Raw genomic sequence first — 11,285 nt, forward strand, 5'->3', positions numbered from 1 at the left:
CGCTCCTCCTCCTCCTCCTCCTCCTCCTCTCGCCCATTGGTATGCGAGAGGCTCTTTATTCGATATGTACACGTTCATCATGCCGCCTTCTTGCCGGGTGTCAGTGAGAGGGAGGGAGGGGAGGGAGGAGAGTCAGTTGAGATCAGCAGAGCGTGACAACGTCCACGGGAGAACCAGCGCCTCCTGCCTTGCTCCATCCATCCTGCTCGGCATGACATGGAGCTGGTCAGGCAGAGGGGAGGAGGGGTTTGAAAGGGGAGGAGGGCATGCACGGGAAAATCGACAACGCCTTGACCAGGAAGAGAAGCAGGAAGCGAGGACGAGGTAGGGAGGGAGGGAGGGAGAGGGAACTAGTCGGCTAGAGAGGAGGGGGAGCAAGGGAGCAAGGGAGCTCACCTTCGGCTTCATGATATTCGTGCTCTTCTCTTCCATGGAGACGTTAAGACTCTTGCGAGCTGTCGAGACGTCAGCCGGTGACGAGGAGCAGCGACGAGGAGCAAGTAGCCCACCTTGTGATGCCTGCTGGGAGAGAGCTTCGAGCTCTGCCAGCTCTGCCAGCAGGTTTGCCGTCTTCTCGCTGCCCTTGTCCTGCCCCCGGGCGCTATCCTTGCGAACATTTCGTCGCCGGGAGGGAGAGGGCGAGGGGAGGGACTGCAGCTCCTTCGTCTCCGAGTCGATGGAGTCGTTGAGGACGCTAACCTCGAGGTTCAGCAGGTCGTCCATCATCGCCTGCACCTCCTCTTGGCTCTTCTCCGAGGAGCTGTTGTGCTCGTCGAAGGACAGCAGGTGGGAGGTATTGCCTGTGTAGCCTGTGCCATGGCTGCGTGAGCGAGCGAGCACGGGAGAGGGAGGGGGGAGGGGGGAGGGAGAAGTGTTCCTACCTGAGTCTTCCAAACTCCTGTGGAAGTGCGACTTTGTGACGGATGTCGCGATGCCCTTTACGACTCGTCCCACAGCCTTGCGGAAGATTCGTCCTGAAAGGGAGTGAGGGAGGAGGAGCATGAGGAGGGGAGGGCTTGCCTGACAGGCAGTCGATGCTCTGGTTGTAATACTCGTGCTCGATCCCAATCAGCGAGTGATCGGGGCTAGCAGGCACTCTTACTTCCCCTCCTCCTCTCAGTGCGGCATTCAGCTACCTCGTTGAGTCGTCCAAGTTCGCCTTCTCAAACTTGATCTCGTTGTTGAACCCCCGGGTCTTGAAGCCCAGGTCTGCCTCGATGATGCTGCTGTCCTCCATCGGCGTCGACTGACTGCTGTTGGGGCTCGACGCCTCGTGCTTGCTGTGCTCTGCTCGCCGTCGCAGCGCCGCTCGCTTCTGCCGCTCGAGCTCTTTGAGCTTGTTTTGCAGCATCTCCCTCTTCTTTAGGATCCTCAGCTTCTCCTTCAGGAGCTCCCGCTTCTGGATCAATCGCCTCAGCTCACTGAGCTCGTCTTGATCCAGATCTCTGCTGCTCGCCTCCTCCTCCACTCCCCCTGCTGTGTACTCAGCGTAACCCTGCGTGTTGTTGGCCAATCGGTCGAGCTCCTCTAGCTCTTTTAGGATCGCGTCTGCTGTCTCTCCTTCACCTCCCTCGTCGCCGTCATCCTCCTCGCTGTCGTCGTTTCCTCCAGCTCCCTCCAGCTTCATGATGCTCGCTAGCTCGTCCAGCTCTTTGAGCTGCAGCAACACACTCTCCTCGTCGCTGTCCATGCTACTAGTGGAACCTGCAATGGGCATGAGCTCACTAGACCCGTCAAGTCTTCTGCTCATCTCCTCTACGTCAGTGTCGATGAGCAACCAATGCTCTTGCAATGACGGACGCAGAAAGTTGTAGACTTCAAAACATCCCACTGTCTTTCTGCTCAACTAAAGTCCTTCCCCCTTCCTTGCTGCCTGATCTTGGCCTCATTGCATGTCGCCTGTATTTCACTTCCTTGCCCCACTTCCTCTTCCTCTGATTCCCCTCCCGCCTTCCCAACCATCCTGACTCCCTTCCACCATCGAATATCTCGTGGGCGACAGCAAAACTTGCAGGTTTTGTGTTTCCACCATCCCAGCTACACATCATTGAACTCTAAACGTCTTCCTTGTCCGCGTAGCTATCCGAGACCATCGTTTTCAAACCCTGACTCATCCATCACAAGCACACAATCTGCTCTTCATGGAAGGCCTTGCCTGCACCAGATCGACGCTACGTGATCCAGTTTGTTCCCGACTCTGATCTCAAGGTCATTTTCAATCTTTATCGACCTTGCAGGCATCTACATCTCTCCTAAAACAAGAGCTCCTTACAAACATGCGCTGGAGTGCAGCTACATTTCATTCTTCTCCTTCCTCTTTCTCCTCTCTTGCTCCCCTCCTCCTTCCTTTCTCTCCTCCTTCCTGTACTCTGTCCACCATGTCCCTGTTCAATACTTGTGCACCACCCCACCCTAAATAATTTCTCCTTTCCTGGCAACCCCTGTTATTCGTGGACCCCCTCTATTTCAGTCGGCCCTCCATGTCAAGTACCCCATCATTTCCAAATATTTGTACCAAACAAGACCCACCCCTCTGGTGGATTTCTGTACCCCCACCCTGGATTCAAGTAGGCATTGTCTAGAAATACCGTTGATGATCCAGGGGTCCTAAAGTGCGGCCCTCCGACCCACCCTACCCCTCCTCGAAGATACTCTTAACCCCTTCAAAGACCTCCATCTACCCACCCCTCTCACCGCGCCTCATTTGAACCCGGGGGTGCAGATCACGGGAGTGTCTTCCTGAGTGCCAGACCCACCTTTCCATCCCGTGACCCCACCCCCAATTATCTGCCTAATTTGACGGGTCCCTGATGGGAGAAAGGGTCTGGCTCTAGAGCATATGGACTCTTGCCGCCTCAGAACTTCATCGGCGAGCCAGACTGAGCCTCCGGCTCACCCAGTGATGAAGGCCCGGGCCCGGACCGGGGACCGGGAGGCTCGGAGGCCCGCCGATTCAACTCAGGGAGCGGCCGCTGTGCTGCGGCAGTGCCGGGCGGCCCGCGCGGCCGGGCGGGGCCCAGCGGGCCGTCCGACGCCGACGGTGGCGTGACAGGCTGTGGCATCCGGGACTGACTACTTCAAGGAACTTTCACTATTTTGCCAGGGCCGGGCCCGGGCGGCCTCAGGGCCTGCCAGCGGCCCGTACCGGCCGCAAGTGACCGTGTACTCGCCATGCATCGGCCCATGATCGCGGCCGTGACAGCGGGAACTTTCACTGAGTCAAGCCAAGTTTGGAAAACTCGTATGAAAGTATGAAAGAGTCCCAGCCCGCGCCAAAGGTGAATCGAATCAGTGACTGATCTTCGAAGTTCTGCGCGCCCGGTGATTCACAATCCTCGACACTTACCTGCGTTGGAGGGTTCATAATCAGAGTGTTGATGTTCCTGTTCCAATCCTCCACACCCTGGTTGACACGGGGGGTGCAAACTAAGTGAACTCTACTCTTCGGAAGATATGCTGTGCATAAAATCGATCGCCTGCGAGAAACTGTTCTTCCTGAGATTGACAGCAGTCGACGTGAATGTTATTGTCTGTCTTCGCAACACCCGGTTCCACACGGTGTTCCTGATGCCAAAGTCCCTTACCGTGTCCTGAATAAAAGAGAAGGATTTGTGCAAGTCCTGGTCCACCAACCCGCGTGGGTTGTAGGTGGGAGACATGAGTCGTCTGAGAATAGTGTCCACCACGTCCATGGCAGAGTCGTCGTGGGGCACACAGAAACGGGTCGTCTTATACAGAGGCCCTCCCCTCAGAAAATATCTAGCACAATTGAGACAAATCAAGAAGAAAATTGCAGCACATTTTCAGCACCATTGAAGCACGTGCTTGAATTGTGCTGATAAAACACCGCACGGTGTCCCTTATACATACAACACAGCGGAACTGAAGCTCTTTGACCCGTCAAGAATAGAACCTCGAGGATCACTAAGATTGCCCTCAGGCAGCCGAGGAACGATGCTGCCAAGGAACACTTGAAGAGCGTTACACTCCCGGAAGTCAAGGAATCCATCAAGGCATCCTTCGGTGAGTACATCATGTACGAGAACCGGAGCAACAGCAAGAAGAGGATTTTCATCATCGTGGACAAGATCGAGACATTCGAATACCGTGATAGATCGCACTCCATTGATATCGGGACCGTGCAGGACATCAACAAGGGGATGGACTACATATGCCTCAACTGCTGCTCCATCCCTCCCTCCCCTGGCATCAGTTCTTTTCTCTTTCCCCCACATCTTCTTGCCGTGAGGAAACTTGCCAAGCAGGTAGAGGGCTGCAGATGTCGCGGAAGGGTAAGGGCTCACAAGTTCAGCGCATCGAATACCCAGAGACCTCTGAGCGGGAGAGCTAGCGGGTCTCGTTGCTTTGATTACATTTTCATCCTTGCAAATAATATAGCACGGACGCGGGGAACTATTCACATGCTCCTTTCCCCGCGCCTTATAGTGTGTACATCAGGGTTGCTCTTCGCCCTCTTGCCGCTCCCCTGCCTCCTGCAGCTTCTCAAACTGTTCGATGCGATCATGGACTAGCCCGGGCTGCACCTTCCTGTTTGGCCCCTTGAGGGGCCTGGAGGGCCGGGCAGAACGTGGTTTATCCTTGGAGTCGGGCGTGACCTCGTCATTCTCCGCGCTGCCCATTGCCAGCTCTGCAGTCTCTTCCATTGACTGCTCGCCCCGATCCTCTTCAAGCTTCATCCCAGCCATTGGTGTCCCTAAAGTCTCCCCTTCCTCCTCCTCGTCCGGCATGGGGGAGGTAGAGAAGCGGCTTCCAGGACGACTGGCGGTGGAACCAACTCCAGGGGACTCGCGCGATCTCTCCGCATCTGTCGAGTCCACCGAGGTCCTCCCAGCTGCTGGCGGCTCGTAGAATCGGTGAGGATGGTAGTCGTACGAGACGGGAGAAATCGCGCTCAAGGGAGAGGGAGTGATTTCTCCCGCAGCTCCTGCTTGAAAGAGGTCACACATCGTCACACACATGCTTTAAAGATGGAACCTGGACTGAACTTGGCAGCCCGAGTCCCCGGCGAGTCCGAAGCCTCGAACGAAGTCTCCCAAGAAGCCGGAAGCCATGGGTCCACCACCGGCGGAAGTTCTTGGGAGGGATCACGCTCGAGAGCAAGGGGCTCCAGATGTTGTGCGGCCCTGCAAGAAGCGTCAGCTCATGTAAAACAGCGGAGAAGTTGATCTGACTTGGATCGTGGCAGCTCGTTGCTTTCCCTGTTGTTCTCTTCTACGCCCGCGCCCTCGTCTCTGTTGATGGGGGTGTCAAAATGTTTTCGTCTCTTTGATCGGGGTGTCGTCGTTACTGAGACTCTCACCGTTCGAGTTTGTCACGTTTTAAGTCGAGCGAATTTGAACCTGATAAATTCCAACCAAACAATCAACTTCTTAACAACATTGTCTGATTGAACAGAAAGGTGTAGGGAGGATCCGACCTGTCCGCATTCCGCTGAGAATCTCCTTTATCTTCGCTTTCTTCTCCTACAAAGAAGTTTCACAACTTCCGCGTTTCAGTCGGATAGATTGCCCTCACTACCTTGCCAGTCATCTCTCCTCGCGGTTTGCTTCGACGCTCCTTGCCCAACTTCTTGCGACTTTTCTTCTCCACCTCCTTGGTTTGCGGTTGATTCAATGCATCATTGTGCCTTCTGCCCGAGGAATCAACAAATATCGACGGGAACCTTTGATCGGCATGTTCCTATCAGCATCCATCTCCACCATTCTCACCACTCTCACCGGGTCGGCTCAAACTCAAAGCGGCTGTCCCAATCGGTAGACCTACTGACACCGCTGGAGCCGCTGATGCTCTGCCTCCTTTCCGCGAGATAATCCAGCGGCGAGCGCTTCTTGCTCGAGTTCCACCCTATCTCAATCGAGCTGATGCTTGCGTCACCAAGACTGTGCCTCTCAGCCAGCATCTGATCCTTCATCAGTTTCCTTCTGGATCTGCAGGACGTGGAATTACCTTCAACTTCTGATCTTTCAGCCTCCTGTAGAGCGATCGATGATATTCGTCCATGGGATGTTCCCATTGAGTGTGATCCGTTCTGGAGCGAGAGTGACGTGAGCAACTCAATCATGGCATGATATTCTTCACCTTCTGTTGTAGAAATATACTCGGCCGTCTCTTGCCTCATGCTCGCTCCAATTTTTTGGCAACGGGGCAATCATCGCCTCTACTGCAATCCAAAGGAACTCCTCGTCCTCTTCGGGGTCCATGCCCAGGTAAACTGCAAACGCTGTGACCTCTTTGATGAGAGCGTCCGCTTGCTCATCGGTCAGCGTCGAAACTCTTCTTTGCTTGGCTCCAGCTTTCCTCCGTGAGGCATCCGCAATGGAGCGTTCAGTCTCGTCTGATGCATCAGACTCGGTGGAGTCAGAGGACGTTTCTGATTCATCTTGTCTTGTTCTCCCAACAAGGCGTAGAAGTTTCGCAGCCCATCCGGCATTTTGGTCCTGCGATTTGCGAACAGGTTGATTCTTGGCGGCAGTGTTCTGCTTCTTAGCCGTAAGGCGAGGGAGACGATCCGTGAATGCCGGGTAGAGCTTGAAATGTTTCATGATGTATCAAAAACAAATTCTGCTGCGTTTAATGCTGGAATTCATCGTCCATGATTGACAAATAATGAACTCAGCCATGCACTGTTTTGAGATTCAAATCCATTGGATCTTGCTGTATGTCTTCGCCTGCGAAACAAAGCATATCAGATGGATCAGTATGCGAACAAGGAAGGCTCAAGACAGGGCATAACCAACATTTACTCAGTACTTCGTCGACAGTGATTAGCGGTAATGGGCAAAGACAAATAAAGAAAGTCGTTTCAGGCAAGGAAAGGGTAGGATTGAAGAACAGGGTGAGGAGGTAGCAGCAGGGAAGGGAAGGAGACAATATAGGAGAGGGAAGAAAGAGAGAGAGAGAGTGGATCACAGGAGAGGATTGAAGAGAAACAGAGGTAGTAGGAGGGTAGCATGGATAGTAAGGGGCAGGGGCGAGGACATAGCGAAGTTATGTTTGGAGGGAAGGAGGAGGGGTCTGGGGTCGTCACTGAGAGGTTGGGTCAACAGAGGGGGTGGTCAAAGGAATTAGGTATTTAGCAGGGGTATTTATTAGGGAAAACGTGGGGTACTGGCTATAATGGAGAGGCCCAGATTGAAAAGCAAACCCGCCTCAGAGACCGCTTTTAACTCATCAGAGGGAGGGGGGTAGGGTGGAGTACCCTACTTTGCTTTGGCGGGAAAGAAAGTTTGTGGCATGGAGGGAAAGGTGCGGATGGAATTCACGCAGATGTTGGAGACGTACATTTAGAGGGGAAGAAAGAAAGCAGGTTGAGAAAGAAATAGGACAGATTTGAAGCTTTTCGAGTTTGAATTGTCATCATGATTTGATTTTTATGGATTTATGCAGAGGCAAAGGATAAACATCCTTACTGCTATATCGAAAGATCAAGGAGCGCGATCGTGGCTGATTTCAAAATCGTGTATAATTCGAGATGAATTCTGGAATTGTTCACATGCAGGAGGACGAATCAGGGATCCAACAGATGATAAACTCAAGATTTCATCGGCCCAAGCGGTTTCTGGTATGCCTGGCATTGGCTGCAGTTGATGTCGACGAAGAACGCGACCGAAAAAAAGCGAAGACTGATGATGAACTAGAATCCCTTCTTAAATCTCCAGAAATCAAATTGCAAGACAAGCTTTGTATGGCCAAGATTTTGTTGGCACAGTTACAATCAGCGCGCCTAGGATCCGATACACACAAGTTGGTCGACAATCGGTTTCGAGAACTTTTGCATGATTGCATTCCACCGCTTACTCGACGTGAGAAAAACACCATGCACGATGATATGATTTTGTTCATGGAGATCGTGATGGACCTGATACACATCGAAGAGAACAAAACTGAATTCTCGGAGGATTCATCAGTTAGCATCATCAAATGGAACGAGCTTGCAGAAAAGTTCGTTAACTCTGTGATTTCTGCATACTTGGGCCAATTGCACGCAAATCAGTTCTTCAGAAAACCGGATTTTCAAGAAAGTACAAATGATCATGAAGATGAGTGCATCACGGATTACTTTGAGATTCAAGGCTCTCGGCAGGTCTATCACTTCAAATCCATCAGATATCGACAACTAACAAAAATGTTCTGTTTTTTCCCCCAGAAAGTCTTAGTTTCTTTCGCTGATGCACATCCCTGGCTGGCTTGTTGTACCATAGTTGAGGTAGTAATGTCAACAGCGGAGGTGATGTCTGGATGATCCCGTTTACAAGTTCTAAAGCTGACGTTTCAAACGGCAAATAGGCGCTCAATGAAATGTCCTGGCATGATGCTTCAGCCGAAGAAATAGTTACCAACTCGAGCCTTGCCCTCGATATTATCCAGATCCTTGCATCGCAGTTGTCAGGGAAAATTTTCAGTTTCAGACATACGGCTCATATGATCTGGACAGACCTGATGTCAAAGCTTGAGCGATCCATTGGAATACTTTTGAAAGTAGCATACGGTCGAAAATGTGGTATCGAGAATCCTTTACTGTTCTTTCAGATCATTGAGGTGATTTTGATGCATTATCTCGTTCGATTCGACAAGTTAACCCCGTGTGTCAACAACAGACTATGTCGCATTGTTCACAGATTGAGGGAATAGAAGCAAGCAAGCTTTTGTCATAAAGATTCTCCTCAGCCCGATGACACGTCAACCTCATCCGAACACCCATCCCCTTCGCCTTCAGCTCACTTCCTCTCTTTGTATTTAACTCAGCTCCCGAGCCTTTCCCGGACCCACCCCTGCTCCTCCCTCTACCCACCCCTGTTACTCCGTCTAGTTGGACCACCATGTGGTATCCTGTGCTGATCTTCATCCTGCCATGAGCCTAGAACCCCCCTTTTTCTAATGTATCTCAGGGGGTAGGGTGAGTGGTCAGCACTGTCCCGCTTGTCGGGCCTTAAAACGTTTTTGGATCAAACGAGACTAAAATTTTCTAAATATTTATAATTAGTATCAGAATAATTACACAAGAAGACTGTCAGTACAAAGTATCAGATAATATTTTTTTAATTGATAAATTCATAGAAACTAGCATCCAAGATACTACCAAGAATGTAGAATCAAACTTAATATATATATAAAACAATTCCAATCCGCTTTAAAAATGATTGCTATCGAATTGTACAATCATGTACCCTACCCCCCAATTCCAATGACTTGACGGGGTCATGGTAGCACGGGTGGCCTCAAAGACGTCCGCGCTGCTATGGTTGGGAACCTGCTCGGGAGGGGGCCATGCACGAGCGCCGGGCAGCGGGGAGATGATGAGATGATGGGAGGAGGAGGGAGGGAGAAGAAGAGTCTGTGCGAACTTGCTGCGGTGTATGCCTCATTTTCAGCTGTGTGGTCGCTCATGAGATGGCTCCACTCTTTTGCACCCCTGCATTTCCCTTTCCTTTGGTTCGATGATAACTGGTGTCAAATGCGAGCGATGCGGATGAAATTTCTCTTCGTGCAAAATTTAGTAGTCGTTTGAAGTTGCCTCGAGCATACAAACAACTTTTCCTGTCCTTGCAATGTTCAAGTTTGCTCTGATTCTTTAGCTTTGACTCATCCCTAGCACACGATGTACATACTTGCAGCACTGATATATGCATATGCAGGAGGAAGCGTGAACGCCATGATGTTTCTTGACCACTCAAGCAAAGAGGGAAGATGATAAACAGTATCTTTGCTCCGTATGAGGGAACGAACGCAAATGCGAAGAGATTAGCAGGCAATCCCACTTCCAGATGTGACTGTGCCATAGACTAGCAGGTTGTGCCTCCTGGTGACTGTATGAGTCGTTTGAGTCCTTATAGCATTTGATCTAGAGGCGGACAACATGTCCAATGACAGGCCAGGCTCGGGCTTTCTGCCTACTTTCAACTTGAACCCGATGCTTGCCCTTCCTACCAACGCGATCCCCACAAAGCGAGGCGGTGCTGTAGGAGGCCATGACGGGAACGACATTGGATCCATGTTGCCGGCTGCAAGCATCTCACACTCGATGATGAGCTTGCAGCACGGGAACCTGGCGAATGCAGGGCTGCACAGCAACATGGCGTCGCTCGGCCTCCAGCAGGCTGCCCTGCAGAACGCCAGCCTGTCGATGATGGGGAACGCGAACGGCATGTTTGGTGGAGGAGACTTGCTGAGCAAGCTGCAGTCGACTATGGGCTTCCCAACTGCGGCGAGAGACGCCATGCTCACGAACGCTGGAGTCGTGAGCTGGGGCATGCCGGGGTTTTCTCTTCAGGGTCAAGACCTGCGGGGCGGGGGAGGTATGAGCTTGGCAGGGGCAGCAGGGCTGGCAAGTGCAGCCAATGAGCAGATGCTGCAGCGACTGAACCTTCAGAGCATCATGCTACAGAACTTGGGACACATGGATCGGGCAGGCGTGCCCTTGCAGCCCGAACTGGGGACGGGGAGACTGCATGCTCAAGAGATGCTGCAGTCTAACGGGTCCTCTTACCAGGATGAGATCTTGGAGATGTCACAGCCGAGAGAGGAAGAAGAACTTGTGGCAAGGGCTCAGATGGGAGTGGTGGACCAAGATCACGCAGAGGCCGAAGAAGCGAGCTATGAAGCCGAGGTTGGGTCTCTGATCCCGATCCGTCTCCTCTGACCCTGCCTTGCAGGCGGAATTCCAGCAATCGTCCCCATCATCCAAGAAGAGAAAGAAATCAGAAAAGAGCCAGAAGGTGAAAGAAGAGGAAGACTTGGATATGCCAGACGCAGAGGTGCAGGAGGAGGAGGAGGCGCACGAGCATGCCGGGAAGTCCTCCTCGCACAAGTCTGCGAAAGAGTCCAAGAAGTCAGGATGCGCTGGGAGTGGTGGTGGGATCGTGCTGGGAAGGGGTCCACGAAATGACTTCCACTCGGCTCTGGAGACTCTGATTGGATCAAGGATTTACGTGCACGGGACAGGAGGGGCGAAAGGGGTGAGGAAGGACGGGATCCTCTGTAAGGTAGGAGACGCGGTGCGGGTGGAGAGCGAGGGGACCGTGATGGGGCTGAATGACTTCTGCGCCTCGGCACAGAACTCGAAGAAGCGACCGAGGGACTGTGTCCGCCTCGCTGACTCTGGGATGAGCCTGAAGCAGGCGACTGAGTCGATGATTGGAGTGCTGCCGCCGGCGGCACCCAAGAAGGCTGAGGGTCAGCGAGGGAACGGGAAGTCAGGAGACGCTGCGAACTTGGCCGAGGACCGGGAGGACGAGTCGTCCGATGACAACAGCAGCGTCAAGAGC

At 52.5% G+C, this 11,285-nt stretch overlaps 4 protein-coding genes across 4 annotated transcripts; 2 read left to right on the top strand and 2 right to left on the bottom strand.

The window, feature by feature from the left end:
- Positions 1-142: 142 nt before the first annotated feature.
- On the bottom strand, positions 143-1,690 carry GUITHDRAFT_112181 (hypothetical protein; the record flags this gene model as incomplete). The annotated part of the gene is made up of 6 exons (XM_005828687.1): positions 143-202; positions 397-455; positions 510-820; positions 882-974; positions 1,026-1,085; positions 1,137-1,690. 6 exons carry the CDS (start codon positions 1,688-1,690, stop codon positions 143-145), a joined length of 1,137 nt encoding a protein of 378 aa, XP_005828744.1.
- Positions 1,691-3,657: 1,967 nt separating this feature from the next.
- On the top strand, positions 3,658-4,351 carry GUITHDRAFT_112182 (hypothetical protein; the record flags this gene model as incomplete). The annotated part of the gene is made up of 3 exons (XM_005828688.1): positions 3,658-3,723; positions 3,906-4,265; positions 4,313-4,351. 3 exons carry the CDS (start codon positions 3,658-3,660, stop codon positions 4,349-4,351), a joined length of 465 nt encoding a protein of 154 aa, XP_005828745.1.
- Positions 4,352-5,994: 1,643 nt separating this feature from the next.
- Positions 5,995-6,278, bottom strand: GUITHDRAFT_48426 (hypothetical protein; the record flags this gene model as incomplete). The annotated part of the gene is made up of 2 exons (XM_005828689.1): positions 5,995-6,049; positions 6,100-6,278. Coding segments are annotated over 2 exons (234 nt in total), but the record flags the coding sequence as incomplete, so codon positions are not given.
- Positions 6,279-9,656: 3,378 nt separating this feature from the next.
- Positions 9,657-10,425, top strand: GUITHDRAFT_153741 (hypothetical protein; the record flags this gene model as incomplete). The annotated part of the gene is made up of 1 exon (XM_005828690.1): positions 9,657-10,425. A coding segment is annotated over exon 1 (485 nt), but the record flags the coding sequence as incomplete, so codon positions are not given.
- Between the last annotated feature and the right edge of the window lie 860 nt (positions 10,426-11,285).

Source organism: Guillardia theta (assembly GCF_000315625.1).
Source record: "Guillardia theta CCMP2712 unplaced genomic scaffold GUITHscaffold_57, whole genome shotgun sequence".
Classification (NCBI taxonomy): domain Eukaryota; class Cryptophyceae; order Pyrenomonadales; family Geminigeraceae; genus Guillardia; species Guillardia theta.